The sequence below is a fragment of the Leuciscus leuciscus genome (genome assembly GCF_965113295.1).
Source record: "Leuciscus leuciscus genome assembly, chromosome: 24".
NCBI lineage: Eukaryota > Metazoa > Chordata > Actinopteri > Cypriniformes > Leuciscidae > Leuciscus > Leuciscus leuciscus.
The window spans coordinates 8,435,074-8,455,016 of NC_138723.1; the positions used below are offsets into that span (position 1 = coordinate 8,435,074).

Here is a 19,943-nt window from a genome sequence, read left to right on the forward strand (position 1 = left end):
GAAACTTTGTAAAAGATTTTGCATTAATATCTTTAATGAAAGAGCCAGGGTGTTTGACTATGTTTTTTTTTTTTCGTTTTTTTGTTCTCGGAAGAGTCAAATAACTCTTCTCAGACTGGGAAACCAACCAAAAGATCCAACTACCACAAAGATGATGTCATTAGAGCTACAATTCACATTGTACCAGCCAAATAATATATATAATATATTATATAAAATAACAACTCAACAAACTGAAGCATCCTTTGTTATATTGTGACTTCATTTCAAAATGCAGTGGGTCAGATTGTGTCGTCTTAAACAAAGTTTGATATGTTACATTGGTGTTCTATGTTGCAGCTCAACTTGGAGATAAACCACCATGCAGACAAATCTCTAGACAGCTTCTGTAAATGGCAGAAATCCATTCTTTCTCATCAGGGGGATGGAAACAGTATCCCAGAGAATGGGATCGCCCATCACGACAATGCTGTTCTCATTACAAGGTCGGTTACTATTATTTCCATCTGATTTTAGGGGTAGTTAATGATTGGGGTTGGGAATATGGTTAGGCCTATGTTTGTTTGAAAGGAATGTTCTTCCAGGACCCAGATGGAAGACACCAACACTTCATCTGTTTAAAATCATGTTTGATGACAAACATTCAATTAGCCAATATTTGATAGATTAGGTTTGTAAATCCTAAAGAATTTTACTACGTTATTCGTCTGATGAAAGTGCAAATACTTCACTTTCATACTTCACATGGTAAAATGATTACATTTGATATTCAGCCTGATTTTAGTATTTTGCTGAAGCAGAACTAGTTAAAGAAGACCGAATATGCTCTTATGCATGTTCAATGTCTGTTGAATGTGTGTAATGTTGCTGTTTGAGCATGAAAAAGCTCTGCTAAGTTATAAAGCACAAAGTCTCTCCAAAGGCAGTTATTCTCTATATCAATGTCACTGTTTCTGAACTCCCTGAAACGCCTCATTGTATTCTTGAGTTTTCTTCCAGAACACTTTACAATATTAACTCATTTAAATAATTACCACCCACAGCATATGAAAATTTAAAGGGAGGAGGCCTGGTTGAGTTAGTAGTGTGTTGAAACTTGTGATGAGTAAGGGGTATGGATTTTCCCAAACATACTTGTAGCAGATGACCAATCACAACACACTGATCCAGCCGACCAATTAGACCACATTGTGCTTTTCAGAGGAGGGGATTCATAGAAACAGGAACTAAACTGAGCCTTACTGACAGACTGGGAAGAGAGGTTCTGCATCAATGGAGAATATGTGAAAAATAAATGTTTTTTGAACAGTCAAGCATGAAAATCTATTCTAGTAGAGCCCAAAAACAAAGACTTTGTAAAAGGGCATAATAGTAGGTCCCATTTAAGAACTAAATTGTCATTACAGTTGTTTCCACAAAACCCAAGCCAACAAAACATGTTAACGTCTCATTGAAAATTGACTGGAGGTTGTCTTTTTTACTTCCTCTACGGATTTTCCTTTGAGTCAGTCTATGTTGTTAAATTCATTATGTTTATCCAGAAGCCAAAAACGCCTTACAGTAGTTTGTTTCAGTGATTAGTTTGTGGGCGATCAATCTGTTAAATGGCAGACAGCTCTGCGATTTTAACATTTTTTACCAACTTCCTCAATTTAGCTCAAATTAGAGAAGAAAGGCTTGTTTTAGGGCTAGCTGACATTTTGGCATTCAAGTTTGACAGTTTGTACTGGAAACATATATTGGGTGGGTCATTTACAACTGAGACTAAACTGGTTATTAATGTCATTGTTAATTGCTGTTCACTGGTGCATGACTGTGTGGTTTGGACAGGTGTGAGCCTTGACGCTGTCAGCTGATACTGTAGACGTCACTCCTTGAGCAGAGGTTATTGGATATTTCTATTTATACATATAATTTGTTTAACTTCGTAGTGTTTTGCTAAACACGTAGAGGCCAAACACCTTTTTGAATTGACTGAAACAGGCGGTGTGTCTAACGCTAGTCTACAGAAAGTTTCATTTTAGGTTTATTCTTCTGAACAGACAGAAATCTGCCAAAGTACGCCGGGCGGTAAACAACTAGCCGTTGTCCTGATAATTTCTGGCAGACTGGTTTTGAGTCTGGCAAACAAATGCTACTGGTTCGCCGCTATAAAAGGATTTCGTTCTGAATTAAGTGCAGCTTTAAACTTTAGTCAGAGGTTTTCTTTTAGAAAAAAAGGCTTGTGTTGTCTTATACTACATGTGGTGGAGGAATTGACATTTCATACTTCAGTTAAATATAAATGACTCCAAAGTTCATATTGTATTCTTTGGATCTACAGCTATTGTTTTATGAGATCTGTTCTGATTATTTGAGGCTTTACTCAAGAAAATGAACAATAGTTGAAGTGAAACAGTGAATAGCTATTAAATCCAAAGCCGAGAATGTTCATTAGCCCACCTCCCGGGACCCAGGAATGGACTTTTGTCCACTGTAGTGGACATTATATTTTAGTGAATTTCTCTGACATCATACATGTCACATGACACATCCTGGGTGTCCTGTAAAGAGCACATTCAGGACTTTTCAGAGACACCAAATGTTTCACAGTTTCACCATGAAAACAACTTCTCCTTGGTCTTTAAAAATGTCTGACATTAATTTAGTAATCAAATGTAGGAAATATGATAATATATTGTAATTATAATTTAAATCGGACTACTTTTCAAATTGTATTTCATAAACCAAAATCTCAGGAAAATGTTATGGGGTTTCAAATAAAAAAATTACTTTCTGTTACAGAACAGGGCGTTGATTTCATACGTGTCCACTGTAGAGGACATCAGGACTTAAATCATGTTTATCAGGCATTTTGGGAGACACAACAAGTGAATATGGAAATAAATTATACATCAATATTCCTATGAAATATTAAATATTATTATTAAAATGTTGCTAATTATTACTCCAATTATTACACTTCTTTTTTCATTAAATGTTGCTCCAAGAACACATTAATGTGCATATTAGATACAGTGTATAGATACATTGCATTGAATGGGAATATTAATTTATGGCCATTTTACCCACATATTGCATGAAGTAAAATGGTGTATCAATTCATTCCATTATATCTTTCATAACATAATAGAGAATCATCTTTCATCTTTCAAAAATCCTGAAACCCCAAAATTTATTGGTGATTGAAAAAAAAAAAATCCCATTGTTTTTGCCTATACATATAATTTCATGTCATTTTATTTTTTAAACAACTTAGTCCTGGTGTCCACTACAGAGGACATAGCATAACGTATGAATCAAACATTATTTTTCAAAAATGTTTTTTTACCATTTGTTTCTTGTGCTCTAAACAATGTGATGACATGAAGAAAAAAAAACTAAATTCAAAAAAAAATTTTTTCTGGGTCTCAGATATATAGACATGCAGATTTTGTTGTTGTCTCCAACTCCAATCTATTTAGTTTTTTATAGTCTGAACAGAAAAACCACTTGTTCACAAACTCGATCCAGACCACATTGATATGTGGTTTGCAATCTGTCTGACTGAATGTTCAAATTGGAGTTCTTTAAAGAAAAAAGAAATATATTTATTTATTTAAAATAAAGTATTTTTTCATCACTCTACATTCTTGCTGTTGTGGATTATGTGAGATTAATTTGTAATTACGTTGTGAATGAGTGACTGAGTCAGTGATTTTTGGACCCAGCTGCATACGGTTATATGCATATGCATATGAGCGAAGTGTCATGATAGACATGAGAACATTTTCAGTGTCAGCTACTGTTCTATTAGAAAATCATTTGACATACATCAACTACACTGTATGAATGAACAGATCAGATTTCATCAGCTGTAAAATGACAGTGTAGTCAGTCCTAGAATGGATTTGAAAAACAAATCTGATTTATGAGCCTTATTTACGCAAAGGCTAATGTGCTGATCTGCTTGTGTGGTCAGTGTATTATTGAGTACCCCTGCAGCGATGTGATTTTATGACTATAGCAGAGCTTCATTTGGAGACATTTATATGGGGTGAATTCATATATGACTAATAATAGCCTGGAGGAGAGCTTAACAATCAGAGTGATGTTCCCTCGAAAGCCTGTTAAAGTAAACACAGGATACCATACAACGTAATGACTCTACATATTAGCTCTCTAGCCAGTTGTGATTATTTGTTTATGTTTGGTGAAAGTCAGCATCACAACTTGTGTTCTTGGAACATTAATAGCTTACTGTAGTTCTAACTAGTCATGCAACAATAGTTTATGAATTTTACTAAAATGATTATAGTTGCAACTTACTGTACAATGTTTACTACAATTTCAAAATGTTACATGTTCTGTTTGTGTTTGGACTTCCTGTGTTCATTTGTTCTTTTCCCGCCACTCCTTAGTTGCCATGGACACATTAATCAGTCATTGTCTCGTTAGTCTTGTCAGCTGTTTCTTTGATTAGGTCCCTGTGTATTTAAGCCCTGTGTTTTGTATTTTGTATTGGCCTGGTTGTTCTGTCCCGTGTGAGAGGTTTCCTAGTATTTTGAGTATTTCTGTAAGTTTGAGTTTATGATTAATAAAGACTGCTGCATATAGATCCTGTTTCCTAATTGCTGCAATCAGACCCGTAACAGAAAAGTTGCAATAGTTTATAAAGTTTACTAAAATTGTGGTAGTTTATGCTGCTGTAGTTTATGATTGTGATAGTTACAATAGTTTATGAAATGTACTATATTTAACTAAAATATCACTGTATGTAAACAACCACAATATCATATTTCAAGTAAACTTTGTAAACTGCTGCAACTCTCGCAATTTTTTGTAACTTTGTAAGTTGTTAAAATCCCGCTGTAGTCAATTTTATCCCTTAAACTCATCAAAATTACATATTTAAACGTTTTTCCTTAAAAAAAAAAAATGTCTTCATGCCTTAAAATAGCTTGAATGTAACTCTACACCCTTGCCTCATTTAGTATACGTGGTTCTATGAATATGCAAATGAGCCCCACCTCCACTCACTCGCACCAGCTCAGAGATCCACTCGTTGACAATCACATGTTGACCAGGGGTGCGTTTCCCAAAAGCATCGTTGGCTAACTATGTTCGCAAGTTCCATCGTTATCAGCATAGATCAACGAGTCTGTGTTTCCCGAAACCATCGTTCCAACGAACATTCGCAAAAAGCATCGCAAAATTGTGTGGGTGGAACGACAGCTCTCGACCTGTGGTTAGAAGCATAGTTTCTAGTTTGCATGACATGTGGACTTAATAAATCCTTATCTTGAGCCAAATAAGCAAACTGACATTCAGTACAACCTGTGTCTTTAATTTAGAATATATAAAAAATTAATTTACGTCTTTTAGTTTGTCAAGAGATTTAAAGCACCGTTTTTGAAGAGTGCGCATGTGTGAACGTGCTCGACTATGTAAGAACGAGCCTATGATTGAATCTGGAAATTAAGCAAAATAACTGAGAAAAATTAGAAATAGTTCTCAAATGCCAAGTCTGTAATTTATATCAAAACAACTAGCGTTAATTCGATCTCAAACAGTTTCATTAAAATAAGTTATTACTCCTCCACATGCGTGACATCATTAACCAACGTGGTTGAACGACCAATTTGCGACAATATGGTTTCGGGAAACAGTCGTGACTAGCTAGTTGATTTCTTCAACGATGCATCGGACTACGGTAGTTAAGCAGCGGGTAACGTCGTTGTTCGGGATAACGCACCCCTGATTGGTTACAAGGTAGTTTGTCAGAAACACCATCAAACCGTGTTTTTGAGACTGTCTTTGGTTCACTGCAGTTTTAAGGAGAAAATACTCAGCAATGGTGTAGACTTATGAATTTACACATGGTTTGTCTTAATTAAAAAACAAAAAAAAACAAAAAAAAACATAGACATATAAACAACATTAAAAGCTTGATTTTCACCACAGGGGGACTTTAAAATTATCTTAATTTTAGTATTACCGTAACTATCACACTTTTAAAAAGTTTGTTAATAAACGCAAGAATCCTATTTATAGTAAATCTCTAAACTATTGTAGCTATTACAATTTTAATAAATGTCGCAAACTATCACAATTTTAAACGTAAACTTTATGCAACAATTTTAGTTGCAACTTTCACAATTGCAGCAACATACAACATTCCTCATATAGCACACTTTGTGATATTCACTATGTAGTTTGGTCATATATGAAGTTTGTAGCTTGTATGAAGTTTACAAGAGAATTATTGTTTTATAGGTAATTACTAAACGTGTTCATTTCCATAGTTTACAAAGTGTCCTAAAGTTCCAGTAGTTTGTAATTTGCCACATTTGCTGCAGCATCGCTGCGGGTGCATGAGGAAGAAATATTAGCAGGATAAAGACCACATCATCCTGACGGACGGTCCATTCTGACCTCTCCGGCGATGTTTTTCCAGTCCTAGACTTTTGGCCGGAGCATGACGGCGAGATGCAATATTGCTTGTTTGGAACACGATCCGCTGTGAGAGCTGAGGGAAATTAAAGTAACTAAATCAAAATAAATCGATGTCCAAATGAGGCCAGCTTCATGAGACAGTACCTAATGCTGGTGAGTTTGCTCTGCTCGGGGAGTCGTGGGATGAGGAGGGAGCCACTAAAATTGAATTTGCATTGTCCTCGGATTTCTAATACATTAAAAGCCTGTCTTCAAGGCAGAGACCTTGTTCATCATTCCTTGTGGATGCTGTGTATGACATTGCTTTTTTATTATTATTGAATTATCAGTACAGTATATACATCAATTAGACATCAAGCGAAACAGTGGGTCAGTCACACACACACATTTAGTCTTCCATCTAATTTACTCTGATGTTTAGTATGCTGTTTTGTTTGAATTAACAGATAAGAGTTTAATAATTTAATAATGTATTAGTTATACATACAGCTTTAGCAATCTGATGTCATGCTAATGTTATGTAGTTTATTATCAGGCATGTACCACCATTACAACACTGTTATAGCGGGTTGAGTACAGGACTGAATATTCCGGGTTCAGTACAAGTTCAATCGACCGTATTTGTGGCATAATGTTAGATTACCATAGAAATTTTTACTCATCTTTCATTTTCTTATAAAAAAAAAAAGAGAATTAAGTTTACAGTCATGCACTTACAATGGAAGTGAAAGGGGCCATTTTATGGAGGGTTTAAATGCAGAAATGTGAAGCTTAAGATTGTATGAAGTCACTTAGATTTAATTATTCTGTTAAAACTTGTGCATTTAAGCTTGCCAATTTAAACGGTCATTTTATAGGTTTAGATGTTAGATTGTAAGTTGTAAGATTGAATATAACTTTACACAGAAGAGGTTAATAAGAGATTTAATAAGAGATGCACATAATTTTATTGTGGCTCTACTATTGAAACACTAACAAATTGGCTCCATTTACATCCATTGTAGTTTCCTCAAGAGGGACAAGTTGAAATTACACAGCATTATGACATAAATGATACTTGAAATCACAGAGCTTGTTGAGGAACTTACAATGATAAAAAAACAAACAAAAAAAACCTATAAATTTACACTGAAGAAAGGTTCTGAGCAATATCTAGCGGCCAGACTTATCATAGAGACTTATGGGTGGGCTCTTTCGACTTGGCTAAGTAAGTTACCACCTAGCAACTGCACAGCACGGCAACAGCCACTCACAACACCTTAGTAATTGCATAGCAACGCCCTGGCAACCACTCACAACACCTTAGTATTGTGCAAGAATGTTTTGCATGGGCAAGTACCACTCACATTTTCTTAAGAAATTGTGATCAAGTTTATATGAGCATGATCTCACAGTAAATAAAAAAAATTCACAATTTATAATTTGTTTAAGAAGCGTATTACTTGCTTATAAACTGTGCAAAGGAGCACAAAGAAACCCTTGTTTTGATTATTTATTTTTTTGGCTGCAATATTCCAGTATGATTTTCCAGATTCAAAGATCTTTTGGCTCCTCTGACCCTTTTCAGCTGCCACAGTAAACAGAGCACATGGATATCTTCAGATCGACACCAAAATAGAAGGCCGATAGGAACTTTCCAACTACCAGTCTGACTGAATACGTGCATAACGTCTGCGCCCCCAACCCAAGCCCCTGACGCAAAACACAAAGCTTCTAAGATAGTTTAATATGATTCAGATCAGGCACTGCGTCTTTCCTCTGCGCTGAGGACAATGTCAAACAAAGCCTGGCTGCCTGCCTTTGGCAATACTCAACAGCCCAAACTGCTTGTGATATTTTTCAGGAGGTGTTAAATGCCCCATTTGGGGAATAAGAAAATATTTGGCATTCTTTCATATAGGCCTGCCGTCGAAATCGTCAGCCGACTGATGACAAGTCCCATTGGGGAAAAGAAAGGGTTTGGGCTACAAAATAAACAACAACAACAACACACACAAAAAAGAAAACTAAGGGAAGAATCACAAACAGATGTTAAGTTATAATGGATGCTGTCAATAAAATGTGGGAAATAGATTTTGAATATTTGGCATTAAGGTGCGGTCATATTTGCATATTTGCATAAAATGTCCATTTTCTGTTGTCATTAGTGTAGTGATATATAAAGCACAGCACACACAGAAGACACTGTCAGATCGAGCTGCTTTCTGTTGACCAGTGTGGCATTGTGTGACCAACTTGAAATTGAGCGAAATCCTCAGGAGGACATTTTTTCAGCCACCTGAGGAAAACAAACATGGCAGCGTGCATCGGATGACCGTGTTTCATTGATATATTAACATTATTGTACTTATATGCCCTATAAACGTTTATCGTGGTACTTCTGTGATAATTTGTGTGTCTGTGATATAAAATAAAGAAATACTACAGAAATTAAAGTAATCAAATGTAAAATAACACTGGATAGTCTTCATTGTAAAAATTAAATACAGATTAATGCTTAAAATTAGTTACAAAACTAAGTTAAAATTAGTTTAAAAAGCAGCGAGTGATTTTCTTTGTCTTTTGTTCTTTGATTAATATGACAGACGGCAGCAGATTTATTAGTCACTTTAAGAGTTTATGCACAGATCCAATATACTGTTACACGACATGCGTTATCTTTCTCAACTAATTAGGTTCCAAAACTGACTGTGTTTAACTGAATACTGAGTGAGTGAGGGGAGGCTGGTGTGTGAGGAGAATGCTCAGCTGACGTTATTGCCTGTGCCGATGGCAACAAAATGGACCGGCTCAGAATCGGTAAGACGTGAGACTGACCGACCGGTTATCGGTCCGGGCCGATCATGTGGAAAATAGGCCGATTCCGGTCCCTGGCCGTTCGATCGGTGCAACTCTAGTTACGGACATGAACCATAATCGCATAATGGGCAAATGCGTTGTGCTAATACTTATGATTTTCACAAGGCAGATGATAAAATGGGCGAAAAAATTTGTGGACTTTGTAGCATAGGAGTGTCCTGGGTCATATCTACGGGAACAGAATATCATAGAAGTCAAATCATATCACCCAGAACACCTTAGCAACCCCATTCGAACTCTCTGGCCAGCGAGTTTTGCACGGGCAAACACCATTCATGTTTTCTTCACAAGTTACCGCATGGAGAACCAATGAATTTCTGTCATCTAAAGACCTCACTTTTGATTTCTTTTCTCTCTTAGGTATGACATCTGCACCTATAAGAACAAACCCTGCGGTACTCTCGGTAAGTACCCGAAATGAATCCTAAAACCAAATATTCTTCGATTTAAACATACGCTACTAAACGCCAAATGCTACATGCTTTGTTTTAATGGTGTAACAAATAATTCTGCGTGAGTTTTGAGAAAGACTTCACTGCCCTGTCTTTATTGAGCTGCTTGGCTCACGTTGAGCTCAAACATGGCTCAATGCCTGCCTGCCTCTACAGACACCGCTGTCTCTTGTTTCATTTCCTAACATTCCCACTTCTGTCTGCTATGGGACGGAGGTGTTTACCCCTCCCCTGTGCAAGCCAAAAAAGAAAAGGAGTGAAGAAAATGAGACTATACAATACATAACAGAGAACAACATGATAAAAGAAGAATTAACAGTTTAAAGAAGTCGGGATAACTGAGGAAAAAGCAAACACCCTAAATGGTCTGTCAAAGCCTTGTCTTATCTGAACCAGCCTCCTCCAGGGCTGAACCGTATATCTTAGAAGTAATATTGTGACTCCAGGGGTGGTTTGACAGATTGACCGCATTCGTCACATTCCCCGGGTCCCTTTAATTGCCCTGGCATCTGCTCTGCTTCCTTGCTGCCCCCCCCTCCTCTTTCTCCACCTCCATCTCCACTTCAACACCCCCCACTCACCCAGAGGCATCACCATGATCTCGGGTCAACGTGTTGCCCTCTGGGGGTCATCGCAGAGTGGGGATAATACCAACGCGACCCTCGGCTTAGGAAAATAAGCCCCACCAGTGTGCTTTCGAGTCAGCCTGGGCCCACTAACCCTCTATATCCTGTATCGCTTTCCTTTTTTACCCTTCTTGCCTCCAGTCGGTGTCTTATTAGCCTTTGATTTGCATGTCCGCTCTTGTTTGGGCCTCTGGATAAGGAAGATAAAGAGGCCAGAAGTGCTTTGTTGGAGCGATGGCTCCCAAACAGTCACAAGCCTCCCTTGGTATCCCATATTAGGATTCAATATCTTTAATAATATTTTGCCCACCGGGAGGTCAGGTTTAGACCTTTTCAATACTCTTTTGTTATATTGTCAACTTTAAAGGAGTAGTTCAGCCTCATGCCATTCCAAATCTCTATTACTTTCTTTTGTTCACCTTTTCTCTGTGGAACAGGGTTCAGACGTGCTTTCTTTCTTTCTTTCTTTCTTCAGTTAATACATCTTTAATATAGCATGATTTTAATTTCTGAATTAAAATTATTTTTGATATTTATCGAGAAGCATAAAGTGAAACAAAACTGCTTATTGATATTTAAACAGCCCACTTGGTGCGAACAATAATGTCATGTGGTGCAACCAATTTGCAGGAAACAGTATTATAAAAAAAATACGGTAACACTTTATTTACCTTGTCTTTGTTACATGTACTTACCATACTAATAACAGTAAAATATGCATAATTACATGCAACTAACCCTCAACCAAATCCTAATCCTACCCTGACCCTATATGAAGTACATTATTTAATTAACATTACTCTGTACTTAAATGTATTACAACACTGTAACACTGACACCTTAAAATAAAGTGTAACCAAAAATAACCCTGAAGACTGTTAAATTATTACATAATTTGACCATTTTTATGAACACTGTACAAAAAAAGTTGCTGTCTTAAATAAAGTACAATATAAAGTACAAGTACAAATAAAGTACAACTTGGATGTTTAAGCCATTTCATCTTAAATTACATTAAACTGACTTAAAAATATTTTGAATCTGAAATTGTTGAATATTTGGAAATTGCAACTTATTTTGATGAGTTAAAGCAATATAAAAACATATGTTGTAATAACATATTGATCATATAATTTTTTACAGTGAATTATTATTTAAGGCACGGTTAGTTCAGGTTGTAAAATGTCATGTGGTTCGACTCCACAAAACCTAATGATGTTTATGAATTCATTATACTTGTAAAACATACTTTTTTGAATATCATGATTAAAATGTGTACACTTACATGTATTGCAAAGTGTAAAGAATATGTTATTACTGTTTACTCATTAAACTGAAGAAAATGGTAGAAACTTTTTTTTTACTTAAAACCATATGAAACCAACAGGAATACAAAGAATGCATGTCGAAGAACTTGGCATACATGTTTTAAACTTTTCCATATACAATGAAAACATTGTGTCAAGCCATAACACAAAAAGGACAAAAAAGCAGCACAAAAGTATCATAAGATGAGTCTATACAACTTGTGGTAAACATCCATAGTCATATATGAGGGTCAGACCGGAATTTAAGTTATTCACAGATAATTTTCCAACATGGCTCTTAAATTTGAAATGAACCTGTGCATTTTCAAACTTCAAGACGTGTTAAGACCCCAAACACCCTTGGTTCTCACGTCTCGCAATGGATGTGACACAAAAATGAAAATTGACATTTACTTATTGTTCTTTTAGTTCTTGCGCAGAACCTATTTAATATTATTAGCCCCCAAAAGTAGGCACTTTTACCTTTAAAGGATCAAGGTCTCCTTGTTGATTTCAGTTTGCAAAGATAAACTACTCACCACATGTTTGATCCAATCAGAGGCCAGAGCAGGCTACAGTACATAGATCTTGGATGGTCCTCCATACATCTACCTTTAGGGTTTTGTGTGTTTTTTTCTCACCAATCACCAACAGATGTAATCTGGTGAGAATTGTTCTTCTCTCCCAGGCTGGGCAGAGGGGGAAAAAAGAACTAAGAGACACCTGGATTTTGCAAAAGCCCATTTCCCCACTTCATAGCTTCAAGGGAACCCCCTCCCCTTAACAGAAGCAGCTGGCTTTGAGACTTGAAGACTCAATCTTTGCTCCATCTTCTTCTATGTCAGGAAGAAACATCTGATGTGTTTTGTAAGACATGATGTTAAATTAAGACTTCTTTAGGACAATTAAAAGAATAATTAGTTAATTCTTATTGCTTAAAAAATATGGAATATAGTGCACAAGTCGTATGGCCTACTGTTATGATAATTTTGTGGTTGGATTCTTTTTGATGTTTGAAAGCCCCAATAATTGCACTTGCGTGGAAAAGAGCTACCAATATTTCTCTGAATTTCTACATTTTTCAATTTTGAGTGAAGTAAAAGTATTTTTATTTGAAGTATTTGTAGTATTTCACAGTATCATCACAATTAAGCTGCCAGATTTTTGTGGTGAAGCCAATCCCAGAACAAACACAGTGGAAAAAAATAATAGGAGAAAAAATAACTCATAAATATACTTTCAGCAAATTCATTCTTTAATATTAAATATCTAAAATGTATACAGATAAAACATTGCTTAATCTAATTAAAATTGACTATGTTGCCCAAAATTAGGTTTTGTGCGTGTGTGTGTGTGTGCGTGCGTGCACGCGTGTGTGTGTGTGTGTGTGTTTCTATGTTTACTAGAGTAATATGTTGTTTAGGTTAGGTTATCAACATCTTAACCAAAACCTCTATTTAAATGAATTGTGAGTCGAGTCTCCACTGTACTTCGCATAATGTTGTTTGAATGACTTACGAGTTGCTGTCTATGGAGAGTGTTTTAAATCAGTCAATTATGATGTTACATTTCAGTTATCGTGTATGTAGTCAGAGGACAGAAAGACTTGAAAGTTTTATGAGATTAAGTGCCCTATGCCAGTGCTGCCACACAGAGGTGGCTTGCTACAAAAGTTACAACATAAAAACAGAGTAGATTTAATGTTTCCTTCATTCCATACACATTAAATAACAGGCCTGTTTATTTATGGCAAGGAAAATGACAGTGCAGCATAACGCTTAAAGTACAAACCTCTCAGAAAGCCAAGTCCCTGTAGGCTGGGGACCAAAACACTGTCAGTAGTAAATTTCAGCTTATGTCAGTTTTGCGCTAATATCCAAAAATTGTCAACTAAATCTCATTTGGAACAAAACAAACTTAACAGGATTAAGAAAACAATGATTTCTTTGTCTCTTGAAACCTTGAATAATAAAAACATCTATATTTTTTGGGGGGCGCAAAGTGAAATGTTTTCTTGAATTCTGAGCTCTGGCTTGCATTACTAGGTGGTCCCTTGTTACCAGATGTAGAATTTATAAATCTAACCCCCTTGTCTAGACATTTTCCAGCTACAACATCAGTTGTTTTTTTATTTAATCGTCTAGCCGTCAGTGTTGACCCACCCCCTAGTGATTTAAAAAAACTTTCGCATAAACTTTTCACCAGCTTCAGGTTCAGTGGTTTCGTGGTTAATGTGAAGAATCTCATTTTATGGTGGTGACTCAGTGTAGCACTTCTACACCTTGACCTGACCTCATCTCTGTGTGTTTGTGTGTGTTTGTGTGTGTTGTGTGTGTGTGTGTGTGTGTGTGTGTGTGTGTGTGTGTGTGTGTGTGTGTGTGTGTGTGTGTGTGTGTGTGTGTGTGTGTATGTGTGTGTGTGTGGCCAGGTTTGGCGTCCGTAGCCGGAATGTGTGAGCCAGAGAGGAGCTGTAGTATTAATGAAGATATAGGCCTTGGCTCTGCCTTCACTATTGCACATGAGATCGGACACAAGTAAGTATATTTTCTCTTTCTATTTGTCTCTGTGTTCTGGCTGACCATTTGTGACAGTAATATCAGCCAGACATACATTGTAATGTTAATTGTTGTTAATTAGTAGTGTTTGCTAAGGCAAACATCTGTTTCTATTGTTCACAAAGTAATTGAACCTTAAATCGTCTTGTTTACAGTGAGTTTATACATTTTGTGGTCTTTTTTGGTTGTTGTTGCCGTTTTCATCCATAGAATCAAAAACCTAGGAGAGGAAATAATTGGGAGATATATACAAGAATGTTGCAAGCCAGATTGAAACTCATTTTTCCTGCATAAGCACAACGACTCAGTGTTTTAATTCAAATAATGACATTTTCTAAAAGAAAACCTAAAAAGTATTTTGATGTAATCTTCTGTTTTTATTCTTGGTAAAGAAAAGTATTCATTTAAAAAAACTTTTATTTGCCAAATGAAGTTCATGTGGTGCAAACATGCAGATACATGGAGACCCTCATGACTGAGTCAAAGCCAACAAATCTCTTAAAATGTCAGAGAATTTTACTTTCTATGACAAGGCACAGTTTATTCAGGCTGTAAAGGGTCATGTGGTGTGAAAAACTTTTCTTGATATGTATAAATGAATAAATGTAATGATATTTGTAAAAAATATATACTTTTTATACTTAAAAAAATATATATGTAAACACTTTTTTTGAAAATAATGATTAAGATGCGTTCAGGGTGTAAAGTGAACCCTTTTTTCTAAAGATTGTTTGGATAGTAGGATATTTGTGTTTGGATTGGTTTTATTGTGTATATTCCTCAAGCCAAAATGCAAAGCATGTACTGCCTGCACACACATATTTATGCAAATGACAGTCTGAACAAATGAACCCTATCCTGAAAGCTTAGAAAAATAACCATGATCTATTGGTCTACGTAGCTTTTCGGCTAAGTTCAGCGAGATTGCAATTTCCTCTATTATGTCTTGCGTCTGCTTCTGTTGTGGATCAGTTGTAAAAATAGCCGCTACTTCTTGTGGGGAAGGTTCCTGCACTGATTTATATTGAGAGTAGAGTGAAATGTCATAAATGTGCGCCTTAAAAAAACACAGAGGAATTGTGTTAGAGGGGTTGTTATATGCATTAGAGACTGATTTTGGATTTTGGATAGACCCCGGCCGGCAACGAAAGCTTCGAGGTCTTGCTGTAAGGTGATCTAACTTTTTCATACAATATCCAGACAGATATGTAAGGGAACAAAATTTGCACGGCTCAAATGATGTATTTGTGGAGTTGCCGGCAAGGAATGTGGCTGAATGCTTCAGCAGTCTTGTACACCGATGGCCCGTGAGCAGATGAAAGCAGCTTGGAGGAAGGGAAAAAGCAGGCCAGGTTCATTAAGAGATGACTGTCCAATTGAGGTCTGCTCAAACGTGTAATTATTGATTGACAGCCCGGGATCAGGGTGGTGATTACAACTTTCGCCCTCCTCCAGAGCTCCAGACAGCCCCTGGCCTTTGACCCATCTGTGCTCTTCTCACAGCTGTTACCGAGTCAGAAAAAGCCTCTCCTCTCTTTACAGCTTAGCTGAAGGAGATGTCCTCCGCTCCTGATCTTTCAGAGCTGCCCAAGCTTGTTGCTTGTTTGCGGGGTGGGCCTTGTGATTGACATGATCCATCAAAGCTCATGATCCGCTTGTCTCGCAGTTTCGGCATGAACCACGATGGGATCGGGAACTCCTGCGGGACCAAAGGTCACGAGACAGCCAAGCTGATGGCGGCCCATATCACAGCCAACACCAACCCCTTCTCCTGGTCAACCTGCAGCAAGGATTATATCACCAGCTTTTTGGAGTAAGTGAAAAGATTTGAAGAATGCTTCTTTTGTCGGTAATGCTCAAGATTTTATGATCTAAATTTTGGCGGTCTTCAAGGGTCCAATTTGATCGGAAACCTTGAGAACTGAGCGGGTTCGAAAACTTTGACAATAGGGAAGAAAAGACTTTTGCAACTTCCGTTTCATGCCAACTTTAAATAAATGTGCTTTTACCGAATTGACCCGAGAAGACCCAAATTCCTTTAAAATATTCCAACTTTCCATTATTTTTTTCGTGCATTCAACGATGTTTTATTATTTCAAATAAATACATATTAAAAAATTCTATGACAATGTTATTATCCCTCTTCTTTGTTCCCTCTCAGTTTTTGCTTCTATATGTAAATTACTAAACCCTCCTGGATACTGGTGTATGCAGCAGCATTTAATTCAAACTGCAAATCTGCAATACCTGATGCATTTAAGAGAATGCATGCTGGGATTTGCTTAATATTAACATCAAAGGGGACCTATTATGCCCCTTTTTCCAAGATGCAATATAAGTCTCAGGTGTCCCCAGAATCTGTCTGTGAAGTTTCAGCTCAAAATACCCCACAGATTAATCATTACGTCTCCTGTAAATGCCAATTTTTGAGTGGAAGGAAAAACATTTTTGTTTTCGTGCATGTATCTTTAAATGCAAATGAACTGCTGCTCCCCGCCCCACTTTCCAGAAGAGGACGGCGCCTTTACAGCTTGTGCCTCGGACACTCTGCCTAAAACAAAACATCTGTTTAGTTTCGATTATAATCTCTATTGCTGTCATGGTCACGTGACATTGTAGTTCTTCATCGTCATGAAAGTTTATTATCTGCATGCGTTTTAAAACCTATCTGTCTAAACTTCTGATATATGGTTCTCTGAGCGCACACATGCGAAGCTCAAGCACAGAAACCTGGATGTCAGACAGCGCGTCCTATGAGTATTAAACAAATTTGTCTTTCACGTCTTATTGCACTTAAACTGTCAAATACACACAAGGTTATGTCAAAAACACACAAAGTTCACATGAACACAGTTGGTGATGTAACAGATAAACATGGCGGACTGTGTACAGACCACTCAGGGGAGGACCTAAGGTAATAGGGCAGATTCCGTCAGTTAATAATCAGTTTACCTTGATTATCTTTTCATAATCGTTGGAAGCCGAAAATCAATTATGACTAATCGCACATCCCTAGTTTAGAGTATGCAGATAGATTATTTTTATGCTTTTACTCTTTATTTTCCCACTAATGCATTATGCCACTTTACAATTGGGAAAATTGTGAATTTATTTTTTATAACCACATAAATGCGCTCGATTTGAAAGAGAGTCTGTTCAAGGCTAGACGAGAGCGTGGTTGATCTGTAGTAGGCAGTTATAGGCAGGACTCTGAATTGTTAGCCTAACGTAAGACGAAAGGAAAGAATAGTGGTTGCCATGGCTGTCAAAAAGTTTTCCTGGTGAATGACCTCATGGAAGAAGATTAACATCACAGCCATCAGAAGCTTTATCATCGTGTGCCAACTTCCCACACAAACACAAAGAAACGCTGCTCTGTTGGTTTGGGATGAACTCCCTGTTGTATAATCACACCGTGTCATCTGTGACCATTTTGGATTGAGGTTGAATACTTACCTTCCTTTTTTGGATTTGCTTAGCACCGAGCAATTCTATCAATAATGGGCCTTCTCTAAGATCTCAGGTTGATGTAATCTTTGGCAGTAAAACAGCTTTGCTATGATAATGCTAGTCTATTTCCGCAACATCCCCATCTAGCAGATTGGGTCTTTTCTCGCCAGAAACCGGTGTGCTTGGCTGTAGATTCCGACTTGTTTCAGTGTACTTGTTTGTACATGTACAGTAGGAACTTTCAATAAAGAAAGAGGCTTTTGAAAAATGCCTACTCTTTGCAGTAGTCATTATTACTGTTAGACTGATCTATCGAACAAATATGCTCATTTTGAGATCGGCATTGGCCAATAAACATGCTTTTTGGCCGATTGAACATGAATCATGTCAGTTCCAAAGTATATAATAAACATAAACTTTCATTTCTCAAATATTTAAAATAATTTTAATGAAAAATGTTGAGTAAAAATTGTCAAATAAGCATTTCATTGGATTAGCCACCATGTTCTTGGACAAGTTAATATCGCTTATCTTAAATTAGAGGCCCCGTTTACACCTGGTATTAATGCGTTTTGGTTGATCGGATCACAAGTAGACGACGGAGACACATTCCCATTTGTACCTGGTGTTTTAATCTGTCTCTTTTGTCCACTTTCAACCAATTCTGTCCTGGTTTCTTCTAGAGGAAGGTCTATGGGCAGGTAAATGTATGGGCTTTTTCAGATCTTTCGATCTAATGGACGAAATAAGCTCGCACAATTTACTTATGAACGCACCCGGAGATGACAGGAAAACATACAGAGAGCAGCAGAGTGAGTGTGTGTTAGAAATCAGAAATGGTGAGAGAACATTGTGCTTGGGTTTGTTTTTCATCTTCAAACCAAACTTGGGTCTCCAGTCGACAAAGTTTAAATCCTGTCTGGCTAGCGCACTTCCTGTAATGTTTACTCATTAGGTCAGCAGGCGGAGAGTAGGCGTCTTTTGTGGCTGTTTGAACACATTCGACCACATGAGGTTCTACACTACGAAAGCAATCCAGTCAAATACGTTTTCAACTACCTCTGGAAGTGGTCAAAACGTTTTAGACCCGTTTACATCTGTATTTAGCGCCGTCTACTTGCGATCCGATTGACCAAAACGCATCTTAATAACAGGTGTAAACAGGGCCTTAGACACAACATGGCCAGTTATTTTGTCTATTTTTGCTTTGCCAAAGAAAATTATTCCAAATTAAGATAAAGCAGGATCAACCATTGCGTGTCATCGAACAAGAAAAACGGACACAAACATACAAACGGTAAAGTGTTTTATACTAGACATCAGTGCTCTTGGAATGCTGCTTGTCCAATGAGATTAATAGAGGACCAGAACTAACTGTTATCTATCTTATCACTAGCTTAACATTTTTCGATATCGATCAAACACTAGGTAAAACGATTGCCATTTTTTTTGTAATTTCCTATTCAACTATTTGTTTTTGTGCTGAAATATTGTAAATAGTTAGTCATTAAGTTTTCTTTCATTGCTGGCATATGTGCTCGCTGTAATGAGTTTACCCAAGGAAGTTTTGTTGACATGTCAAATAAACAGGTCCATTTTTAAAGTGACCATTTTTGTCTTTCTCTAAAAAAAAATAAACAGTCTTTGTTTGTGTATTCCAATACAAGAGGACATATTCAGACTTGTCTTTCTCCCCAGCGAGGGGATTATTCTTCCAAAACACATGGGAAAAAATAGAAAACTAAGGGAATGAAACCAAATACAACATTGGTTACCCCCAGGCTAGAGCTCATGTGTTTCTTTCCTTTCCAATGTATTTGGTTTAGTTTTTAATTAGATTAGACTTCCAGTATTGTGGTGGGAAGCCAGATATCCCTGTTTCACCTAATGCTTCCTCTAAAAATGCACTTCAGAAACCAGATCCATGGATGTTTTTTTTAGACATCTAGATATATTTTTGACTGCCTTTTTGTCAATGTAATGTATGATTTTATCAACCACATTATTTAACTATTTTATTATATTAAGCTTACACTAAAGTAGGGGAAATCAGGGCTTCCATTAACCGATGTTATGCGACTAAAACTTGTTTGTTTTTTTCTCGCGCGATAAGTCATTCCAAAAATCATTGCAATGGATGTTAGTTGGTTTACGTATATCTCTCAGCCACCGCACTGCCCCTTATACTTAGGAGCGGCACATATGAGGTGTTTCTCCCTCCTATCTGCTTCAAGGTCTTGATAAATTGTGGCATTTCTT

General features: G+C 36.9%; 1 protein-coding gene across 3 annotated transcripts in view; it reads left to right on the forward strand.

Annotated features, from left to right (window-relative positions):
• The window catches only part of adamts6 (ADAM metallopeptidase with thrombospondin type 1 motif, 6), an 87,698-nt gene that overhangs the window by 11,869 nt on the left and 55,886 nt on the right, over positions 1-19,943 (forward strand). For all 3 annotated transcript variants that reach the window (XM_082157415.1, XM_082157416.1, XM_082157417.1), the window contains 4 exons: positions 340-485; positions 9,655-9,698; positions 14,108-14,213; positions 15,901-16,047. In XM_082157415.1, the coding sequence (XP_082013541.1) occupies positions 340-485; positions 9,655-9,698; positions 14,108-14,213; positions 15,901-16,047 (443 nt within the window). The remainder of the gene's footprint in view (positions 1-339; positions 486-9,654; positions 9,699-14,107; positions 14,214-15,900; positions 16,048-19,943) is intronic.